This window comes from Oncorhynchus kisutch, linkage group LG6, assembly GCF_002021735.2.
Source record: "Oncorhynchus kisutch isolate 150728-3 linkage group LG6, Okis_V2, whole genome shotgun sequence".
Taxonomy (NCBI): Eukaryota; Metazoa; Chordata; class Actinopteri; order Salmoniformes; family Salmonidae; genus Oncorhynchus; species Oncorhynchus kisutch.
This window is the reverse complement of record NC_034179.2, coordinates 67319202-67330458: the sequence shown is the minus strand read 5'-3', so window position 1 is coordinate 67330458 and position 11257 is coordinate 67319202. Positions and strand designations below refer to the sequence as shown.

Here is an 11257-nt window from a genome sequence, read left to right as displayed (position 1 = left end):
CCGAAGTTATGGCAAAATGGCTTAAGGACAACAAAGTCGAGGTATTGGAGTGGCCATCACAAAGCCCTGACCTCAATCCTATAGAATTGGGCAGAACTGAAAAAGCGTGTGCGAGCAAGGAGGCTTACAAACCTGACTCAGTTACACCAGCTCTGTCAGGAGGAATGGTCCAAAATTCACCCAACTTATAGTGGGAAGCTTGTGGAAGGCTACGTGAAACGTTTGAACCAAGTTAAACAATTTAAAAGCAATGCTACCAAATACTAATTTAGTGTATGTAAACTTCTGACCCACTGGGAATGTGATGAAAGAAATCAAAGCTCAAAGAAATCATTATGACATTTCACATTCTTAAAATAAAGTGGTGATCCTAACTGACCAAAAACAGGGAATTTTTACTCGGATTAAATGTCAGGAATTGTGAAAAATGGAGTTTAAATGCATTTGGCTAAGGTGTATGTAAACTTCCGACTTCAATTGTACCTTGACGTGGATTATAACGTAAATGAGTTGAGTTACATTTTTATTTTATTTTAAATGTTGACTTGTAAATTTATAGAAGATTGCTTTAGTTTAACTCAGGGTTATAGAACATCCTGGGTGTCCTCTTAACTGTCTCCTACCAGAAAATATTTAATAGTTAAATTCTTCCATTCAGACAGTCACTTTTTCCATTAGTGATTGAAGTTGTACATTCTCACCAGTATAGTGAATGCACATAGCATTTAGACTTGGGAGCACTAGTGCAGGTCAGATAGTACATTAAATGGCACATGGTTACATATGTATCGTTGTTTCAAGTCCAGTGTGCTCAGACTGTTACATTTGTATTTGAGGGGCGGACACCACGAGCAAAGTAATTTGTATCATTTTAAATCGGCAAGTCTGATCAGGTTCAGTCAGAGAAATATGTCTTAATATATGACTGGGCTAAGCTATAGAACAGCATCTGTCATAGAAACAAATGGCGCATTGCTTGTGTCGGTGGTTGTGCCTTTAAAATACAGAAAACCGCTTCTCTGTAGCCCAAACCTTTCTAAACTAAAGACCTACTTTACCGGAGCTAAAAAAATGTAATTAATCTGGTCCACATTGGCAGAATACACTTAAAGGGCTAAACACAAATCAACCAAAATGAGTAAGGAACTATCAGAACTATGAAAATATTCATAATATTAAATAGGGTATATATAAAAACATTTGTCACAGAATAGATTTGCAGTATCGATCAGATGAAATTGTCATTACCACTAAATACATTTATAGGGACTTTAAGTGTCATAGAATATTTGTTAAAGTTGGGAACTACTACCCTAGAGAATAAAACTCATTCATATTTATATAGACAGTGAAGCTACAACTTTTAACTTGGCCCTATACTCCAGCATTCTGGATTTGAGCTCAAATGTTTTATATTACGCGACAGTACAGAGCATCACCTTTCATTTGAGGGTATGTTCATGCATATGTTCAACCATTTAGAAATAAAAGCACTGTATGCATCTAGTTCCCCCATTTGAAGGTGACAAATACCCTTAAAAAGGTGACATTCAGGATTGTTGCGGCATATAAAACATGTCATCTCAAATCCAAAATAGAGCCAAATGAAACATTTCAGCTTCACCATCTGAATTAAGAAAGTATACAGCATAGCCAATTTAAAAATGTACTTAATTTCAAGCACTCAAAGATGTGGTTCATCCTCTTGTAACACTGGCTCACCCACCCAAAAAGGTCAAATTGTTGTCCAGAAACACCTAGGCACTCATGTCTGTGCAGAAGTCATATTCTCCCCCCCAAAGTGTGCACATATGCTCCCCCTCTTGCATTCAAAAGCAATGGACAGGGCAGGTGTAGGAAATGTGGAAAACACCTATACCCTGTGGCTACGCCATGGGTGAATCTCACAAGTCAATCAATTACTTGCTTCCCCTCATTCTATACTCTTGCAACTCAAAAATATCTGAGGAAAGCATGGTTTACTGCTAGACTGTGCAAAGTTAAACTCTACTTAGGAAAAGGGATCATTTCCAAATTCAGCTTTTGAATCAAGTCAAAAGTAAATTGCGGCAAGCAAGCCTGTATATCAACATTTTGTGCAGACTAAAAATGGTATTACATATACACCAAAAGTACAAAGCATGCTCTTTCTTTGACAGACTGACCAGATGGCTATAATCCCTTGATGTCCTGTTAAATCCACTTCAGTGTAGACAAAGGAGAGACAGGTTAAATAAAAATTTAAGTCTCAAGACATTGTGTGTGCCATTGAGGGTGAATGAACAGGACAAAATATTTAAGTGCCTTTGAACGGGGTATGGAAGGTGCCAGGTGCACCGGTTTGAGTATGTATGCAACGCTACTGTGTTTTTCCACTCAGTTTCCCGTGTGTATCAAGAACGGTCCACCACCCAAAGCTCATCCAGCCAACTGTGGGAAGCATTGGAGTCAACATGGGCCAGCGTCGCTGTGGAATGCATGACAACTAGTCGATGCACTGACAAATTGAGGCCGTTCGAGGGCAAAACTCAATATTAGGAAGGTGTTCCTAATGTTTTCTACACTGTATAAACTAGTAGAGGGATGGAAACTTTAATTGGGGTAGGGGGCAACAAAAATAAATTGGATCCGCAGTGGCTCTGCGTAGCCACATCCATACCCACCACCCTGCGAGCAAAACATTTGATCAGCCCTGCTCGTGACAGTGAAGACCCCAAAAATATTGTTTAAAAGTTTCCTGAAATTCTACACATTGCCATAGGGGAGGCAAATGCTTGCAGTTAATATAACTGATGATCAAAACGTTGGTAATTCGACCTCAATTCTTACAAGTTTACGTAGCTGGTTTCGAGACTAATTACCCAATCTAAAGATGCTTTGCGTGACATGGGCTAATTGAGCGACTGCTGATGCACAACTACATTTTACGTAAATTGCACCTTGTGTATTCTATTATTCGAAACGCAACAGGAAGTTGAGACCTCATCCCTGTACTAATTTTACCTTTATTTTACCAAGCAAATCAGTTAAGAACAAATTCTTATTTTCAATGACGGCCTAGGAACAGTGGGTTAACTGCCTGTTCAGGGCAGAACGACAGATTTGTACCTTGTTAGCTCTGGGATTCGAACTTGCAACCTTTCGGTTACTAGTCCAACGCTCTAACCACTAGGCTACCCTTCCGCCCCTAGTACATTTAGCTTATATTGTATTCAATGTGACAATTTAACTAGTACTTTTAGTTACTCTTTTATATATGTCTTCAAGTCCAGCACCCAAACACCACTGAAAAATAAGGACTGACAAGTTTATAGTTATCCCAACCATTTATTCAGACAGACAGTCTAAATCAAAGCGAGCTCTTACGTAAAACTTCTGAAAAAAAAGGGGAACATAGAAAGGCAGGATTTGTAATCGTAGATTTTGATTGGAATGGCGGTGCCACGGCCTCATGAGCATCGCATCAAGAGTTCCAATTCCCTGGGAGAAGGGAGGTGACAGGGATGGGAGAGACTAAATTACATAGCGAACAGGATGAGGAACGCCACCATGAGACAGAAGAGCCCCATTGCCTCAGACAGGGCAAAGCCCAGGATGGCGTAGGAGAAGAGCTGCTGCTTCAGGGAGGGGTTCCTGTCAGAGAGACAAAGAGGAGAGGACTGGAAGTTATGATTTAGGCTGGCCGACAGCACCAGTAGCAATTTGTTCATTAATGATATGAACCCAAATTTATAGGATCCGGCTCACTCTCCAATAATCTTGTGCTAAAATGTTAGCATTTCCCTGCCACCCACAATCAATGATCTGCATCCAATTTTGCTTCTATATCTGCCCACTTTCACAAACGATTGAATCCTTTTCGTTCATCAGTTACCTGGCATAGCCGATGATCAAGCTACCGAACACAGTTCCAATTCCAGCCCCTGATCCCGCCACACCCACTGTGGCGGCTCCAGCACCGATGAACTTGGCGGCAGTGTCGATGTCCCTGGAGATAGCGCTGGTCTGGAACCCCCGGGTTAGAAGAGAAGCCACACTGACAGGCAACAGGGCCTGGGGAAGATGCAGGGTGCAGCACAGTCAAATCAGAACATAGAGGAGCTAGAGACTGAAATGGACCTGAGGCCACCTGACATGTGTAGATAGTAGAATAGCCCACCACTCCAAAACAATGGAAGCTTAGCTCCCTATTGCTTTCACCTTGACCCTTCTGGTAGTCTGAACTGATATGTAATAACAGATAAGGGCTAGGGACACATCTGGAACTGGGGTTTGTTTAGGAGTGGAATGTTATGGAACAGAAGGAACTGTAAGGCGTAATACATTTCAGTACTATTACGGTGTATGAGTAGTACATTGACCACACTGAATAAAGGCCCAGAACAGAACCTATCAAGAAGAACAGACTAGTGCAGAGGTTTAAAGTGCTGCTCAAGAGACCGGTCAAGGGCAACAAGTGCAGAGTGCTCCAGTGCCTTTTTTAAATTCATCTTATTTTTACAAGGAACATGTGTGTAGGCACAAAGAAATATAGGAGCACTATGAAAAATATTTCATGTAATAAAGCTAAAATCCTTAATTTCTCTAGGCACACTGGTGCTCCTACATTTAAATTCCAGGTAGGACAGAAAAACATTAAGGCGGATATTCGAGTAAAATGGTTGCACAGAGTCCTGAAGGGATCCTTGGAAATGGTCACAAGGACAGCCTGGATACCAGTCTTACTTAAGCACTGGCCATGTTAGTATTTCCCCATACAGGGATTTAAAGTAGTCTGGTGTAATGGATAAATACAACTGAAGAGGCAATAAGGGTTACTGAGGAGTTAAAAATATACTTTATGAACATAAAAATGGCCTAAATGGTTTCAGGTTAACACAAAAAAGGGGCAATTGGAAAAGGTGTACACAAACCTAACCACCGAACTGTCAACGCGTCGGTCACAGGGTTTAAAGAGGCTTACCTGCTGCTCACTTCTGGCTTCAGGTCTGTTGAAGACCGAGACTGGCCGGGCGAGGACTCTGGACCCCCCACGCAGCTGCAAGAGACAACTACACATCAGACTCCTAGACAGACTTAAAAGCATGTAACAAGCTCTACTTACAATCATTACTAACAGACTACCAAACGTAGATTACACTGAGGTGAGTTCTGGAGCACGCCAAGATTATGACCCTAGAGGTGCATCTAATAGTCTAAAGTCTAGGAGGATTAGAGGCATGAAGACCGGTAGAACGGCAATGTCAAACCAAATTTTATTTGTCACATGAGCCAAATACAACAGGTCTTACCTTACATTGAAATGCTTACTTAGAAGCCCTTAACCAATAATGCAGTTCAGAAAATACGTAAAAAGTAAGAGCTAAGAATAAATGATTAAAGCGTAGCAGTAAATAACAATAGCGGGGCTATATACAAGGGGTACTGGAACAGTCTCAGGTGCACCGTTGTCATGTCATGACCAATCCAAATCTTGTCCTTAGTAAAAACGGAGTACTATAGGGTTAGATTAAACTACAAGGTGATGTTGTCCCAATATATCCCTAGCTGACCACTGGTCATGCATACAGGTAACACTGCCATAGACTATTCTTTCAATCATCAACCTTTAAAAAAAAAAAGTGCTTTCTCATGTGCTGGTCATAGTTCACAGCATTATCCCAGAAACTCTAGACCTACACCAATTTGCATACCACCCTAACAGATCCACAGACGATGCAATCTCTATTGCACGGCACTGCCCTTTCCCACCTGGACAAAAGGAACACCTATGTGAGAATGCCATTCACTGACTACAGCTCAGCAGTCAACACCATTATGCTCTCAAAGCACATCACTAACCTAAGGACCCTGGGACTAAACTCCTCCCTCTGCAACTGGATCCTGGAATTCCTGATGGGCCACCCCCAGGTGGTAAAGGTAGGTAACACCACATCTACCATGCTGATCCTCAATACGGGTGCCCCTCAGTGGTGCGTGCTCAGTCCTCCTGTACTCCCCATTCACCCATGACTGCAACACCATCATTAAGTTTGCAGACGATGCAACAGTGGTAGGCCTGATCTCCGACAATGATGACACAGCCTATAGGGAGGAGGTCAGAGAACTGGAAGTGTGGTGCCAGGATAACCTCTCCCTCAACGTGATCAAGATAAAAGGAGATGATTGTGGACTACAGGAAAAGGACTAAACACACCCCCATTCTCAGTGATGGGGCTGTAATGGAGCAGGTTGAGAGCGGCAAGTTCCTTGGTGTCCACATAACCAGCAAAAGATCACCAGGGACACAAGCTGGTGAGGGCCCAGAAAGGAAACACTTTTATACACTGAAACATGCAAAAAATATATAGTCCCTGCTAGGGGGAAATGCAGTTTAACTAATGGAACAACAAATATGATCTACAGGATCAGTCTATGTAAAATAAAGTGGTTAATGTGAACCTAACTCACAGCTAAAAACAAATGTAAAGAAAGCAATCCAATGTTTGCCTGGACTTCACTGCAAATGACAGAAGCCGTAAGAAAAAAAACACACTAATATTGCAGTTAGCCATGAGAGCCTAGAACACTTGTGACCACACACCTAAATATTGCACTTGGTGGAAAAAAAATTATCTTAAAGTAGAAATAGAATGGAACAAATAGAATGCCTACTTATGCTCTATTATAGTGGCCACTATAGTACACGATCAAGTGCACAAGGCAGCATGTGCAAAAATAACATTCACTGACAAAAAAAAAAAATTGTATAATCCTCCCTCACACACAGGTTACTGTCAAGTTCAATGCAACAAAAGCAATATCTTTAGGCTACATTGCATTCTAGAATAGAGGTCCACAGGCAAAGTGTACAATGTGCCAGCAGCGCATGATACCCTTTGTTGGCAAAACCTCATTGCAAAACCTCATTGCCACCAAATGTGGTTAACAGATAGTGGTTAGTTTGTTAGCTAGTTAACATTTCAAAAACAGATTACCAGGAAGCAACGTTAACACATAATAACTTGAGGAACGGCAAGGAGTAGTAAACCAGTTAATACTATAGCGAATTGGTTAGGTTACCAACATTAGCAGTCTGACTTTATTAGCAAGGTAATTTTCACACCATGATCTCAAACTTTCTCCCTCACGCTGATGATGTAACTAGCAAATTGGTTGTCTCTTCAGTCACGTGCTGCATTCTGTTGTGTGAACGATTGGCTGAGCCTTGGATACATCCAACGTTAATGCTTCAAACGCACGCCACTCGTTCGCTTACAGACAGTAGTGAGCCAAAGCCCCCCACCCCCTCAACGGACCAACACGAATCACGTAGGTCACCAATTTTGGATTCAAAACGGCAAATTTAGCCAGAATGTGACTAGTTTGCATCCCTGTATCATGGTCCAAACACACCAAGACAGTCATGAAGAGGGCACGACAAAACGTATTCCACCTCAGGAGACTGAAGAGATTTGGCATGGGTCCTCAAAGTTCTACAGCTGCACCATCGAGAGCATCCTGACACCCGTTGTATTCGTCGCATGTGACATATAAAATGTGATATTCCTTACCAAGGACACTCATTTGCTGCGCATCTTATAGCTAAACAGGATTGTAAGTGCTAGATCTAGACTGATAAGGTACGACTGGTAGAGGATCAAACAGTGACATTGTAGTGTCAAAGAATACATACCACAGCAGGTGAGGTGACAAACTTAGCGCAGGCGTACATGGTTGGTGCCTGTGGAGAGAGATGAGATATTACATTTTTTGAACTGCTAATTTGCACCACCATGAAATGTCCTATCAATTCAACAGGCATCTTTAAGCACGGTCGTTTGGACCCCCCAAAAAAGTTAAGAGTTGTGCATGACTTCCATTAACTACAGCCCTGCTAAAGGTACAGTAATGGTGACCTGAGCTGTAGGTGTAACCAGTCAAGCATTTGACCATGTGCATCAGGGAAGAGGATGCGCAAAAGGCAGACTAATGTTATGTTGTAAAGTCTGAATGTAGAATCACAAGGTTACAACTCAGCGCAAATAAAGAATCAAGTTAACTAATCTTATGACATGGGTGTAAAGATTGTAAGTGAAAATGCATGAAAATAGCAAGGCTTGATTGAATGTGGCAAGAGCCCAAAGCAAATGACAGTGAAGCATTAAACAAGATCCTTTCAAAATACTAAGTGGGGAGTTAAACGATGATCAACTTCGACTACAGAGATGTCTAATGCTAATTAATCCAATTGTGTAGGTAGCACCAGTGCACATGACCCAGACATTCAAGCATGGCTAGCTTGCCTGAGTGTTAAAAAATAATAAACTAGCTGAATTCATGGTAAAAAAAAACGCCACACGCTTTAATACAGTACACCCCCCTCCTTCCCTGTCGCCATTCCGCCCCTGGGCAGGTAGTTAGCACGAATGACAACGGAAGGAATCACCATGGGGGAAACTTAAACTAAATTGTCCATGCTTGAATGTGGCTTATTAGACCCATTTCACATACAATGAGGGTAGCAGCGATTTGCAAAAAGATGAAAGCATGAAACGTTACTTGGATAACCCGGGTAGCTTGTTAGCCATAGCTAGCTAAATGTAATATACTTCAGACGGACACTGCTAACGTTATTAGATAGGTGGGAGGATTTGGCTAGCCAGCTCGAGACGTGAAGGTCAAAAATGACCCTCGGACACCAATACAGGATTTAAATACAAGGACGCTGCATTTGGTACAGGACTAGATATTGACACAAATTGTTAAACGTCCTTCTCAATCCTCGGAGACATGAATCCATAATGACCGAAAACATGCACTGGATTACTAGGCCCAGATATGGACGAGCAAGTCAGACATTTTGCAGAAGCTTCACCGCAGTTTAGATTCGGTTGTACCCCAAAATGAATGGTTTCGCATATTAATATTTGCATGTTTATTTCCCAACAGTATTCGCGCCTGACCATGTAGACAATTCTCTGGTAAGAATTCTACAGTACGAATATATTTTTAGAAGAAATCATTGAATGGCCGTCAACTTCACCTACATTGCATGGCTAGCTAGCATGCTAACAATTTATTTTCGCCCCCACAATGCTGACAGAACATTTCAAAATATTCACAATGCGATTATAACCATACCGAAATGACAAAATAATGCGTCACACTGAAACCCTAAATTATTAACTCACCTTAATGTTACAGTACACACGGGGTCCTAGATTACTAATTCTCGCTCACAGCAGCAGTCAATGTGCACTCTGACAGCTGTCACCTTGTCATTTATAATCTTAGTTACCACGTCCTTAAACGTCCATTGGACAAAAGGAAACCTCCTTCGACTGTGATTTCATGTTTAGCTTGTCACTACTTTTAACCTAACCTATAGTGGAGCTTTCAATGAACTACAATGCTTGCAATTGGTTGACAGTATTTAGGGCGGCTGGGTGACTCAAACGCTGACGTATGGTAAGAATGGACTCGAATCCTATTTCCTTTCCCCATTGGACCATATTCCCGTTAACATTTCAAACTACATCCAGTGTCCTTGATTTCTATTGGACAGTGTATAGGACGTCCCGCCTACTTCCAACATTTTAGGAGTAAAGGAATTGGTACGCTTTAAATGACCTGCAGCTTATACAAATCATCTATAACCGTATGTCATGCTTTATAAAGGGTTCATAAATGTGGCATTAATGTGTGACATAACCACCAATGTCAAATGTGACATAACCCACTATGTCAAATATGACACAAACATCGCTTAATAATGGCCTAATAATAATCATTCAACTGAGGCTTCACAAAATATGCATCTTGGTAGAGCATTGCAACGGCAGAATATTGGATTCAATTCCCGACACCAACCATCATTCAAACATTATTCATGCATGACTGAAAGTTGCTTTGGATAAAAGTGTTTGCTAAACTTGATATATTATATTTCACTAAAACATTTCTAGGATGGCGGAACCTCTTTCCCTCTTGGGTGTGTAGTCGATATTGGACCTAACCTCAACTTCCCCAAAAGTGCTATGCTGCAGGATAACACACACTTTAAGGTGCAGTCATGCAAAGCCAAAAACATTGGTCGGGCCTTCTAAAATCCGTAGAAATGTTTTACCTACTTATGTTTTCTCCCAAATCCTGTTTTCCTGGTTTTGTTTTTCCAGGTTTCAGATTTCCCAATTTTTTTCTGATTCCCCCCAGTTTTCACGCTTTTTTAAATAGAAAAACAAAACATTTAGATTTTCTGTGTTCACAACAATGTTTAAACTACATCAGGGGGTGACTTTTGACATCCGAGAAAAACTGAAGAAACTTTGATTTTTTGGTGTAGTTGCCCTTCAATTCAGTGAGCATGTTTGGTTTTCTTTAGTGCAGTAAGCACACATGTAATGTGATTTGGCTGTCAACGGAATGGGTGGAGTAAAAAGGCCAGCAACACTCCACATTATTCAGAACCCTAAATGACACCATATACAGTGCCTTAAGAAAGTATTCAGACCCCTTGACTTTCTCCACATTTTCTTATGTTACAGCCTTATTCTAAAATTGATTAAATAAAAACAATTCCTCAGCAATCTACACACAATACCCCATAATGAAAAAGCGGAAACAGGGTTTAAGAAATTTGTGCAAATTTTAATAAAAAATAAATAAATGAAATACCTCATTTACATAAGCATTCAGACCCGAAATTGAGCTCATGTGCATCCTGTTTCCATTGATTATCATTGATGTTTCTACAACTTTAGTCCACCTGTGGTAAATTCAATTGATTTGACATGATTTGGAAGGCACACACCTGCCTATAAAAGGTCCCACAGTTGACAGTGCATGTCAGAGAAAAAACCAAGCCATGAGGTCAAAAAATAATTGTCCGTAGCACGCCGAGACAGGATTGTGTCGAGGCACAGATTTGGGGAAGGGGACCAAAAAATGTCAGCAGCATTGAAGATCCACAAGAACACAGTGGAATCCATCATTCTTAAACGGAAGAAGTTTAGAACCACTAAGACTCTTCCTAGAGCTGGCCAAACTGAGCAATCGGGGGAGAAGGGCCTTGGTCAGGGAGGTGACCAAGAACCCGATGGTCAGTCTGACAGATCTCTAGAGTTCCTCTGTAGAGATGGCAGAACAACCATCTCTGGACAACCATCTTTGCAGCACTCCACCAATCAGGCCTTCCTTTATGGAGTGGCCAGACGAAAGCCACCCTGACAGCCTGCTTGCAGTTTGCCAAAAGGCACCTAAAGACTCTCAGAGCATG

General features: G+C 41.3%; 1 protein-coding gene across 2 annotated transcripts; it reads right to left on the bottom strand.

The window, feature by feature from the left end:
- Positions 1-3307: 3307 nt before the first annotated feature.
- LOC109893251 (ATP synthase F(0) complex subunit C3, mitochondrial-like) lies at positions 3308-9322 on the bottom strand. Of its 2 annotated transcripts, none has more exons than XM_020486376.2 (5): positions 9174-9322; positions 7676-7723; positions 4964-5038; positions 3875-4053; positions 3308-3633 (listed from the first exon to the last, which is right to left on the bottom strand). In XM_020486376.2, the coding sequence occupies exons 2-5, from the start codon at positions 7712-7714 to the stop codon at positions 3519-3521; spliced, it is 408 nt and encodes a 135-aa protein (XP_020341965.1). In that variant the 5' UTR covers positions 7715-7723; positions 9174-9322; the 3' UTR covers positions 3308-3518. The 2 variants fall into 2 exon arrangements, with proteins under 2 accessions (XP_020341965.1, XP_020341966.1); XM_020486377.2 differs by having other exon boundaries at positions 3308-3659; positions 9174-9301.
- Between the last annotated feature and the right edge of the window lie 1935 nt (positions 9323-11257).

Coding starts and splice junctions, on each gene's coding strand:
- LOC109893251 (XM_020486376.2), bottom strand. CDS start 7,714: ATGTACGCCTGCGCTAAGTTTGTCACCTCACCTGCTGTG. Junction 4,054..4,963: donor AAGCCAGAAGTGAGCAGCAG/GTAAGCCTCTTT, acceptor CATCTTCCCCAG/GCCCTGTTGCCTGTCAGTGT. Junction 3,634..3,874: donor TTGATCATCGGCTATGCCAG/GTAACTGATGAA, acceptor TCTCTCTGACAG/GAACCCCTCCCTGAAGCAGC.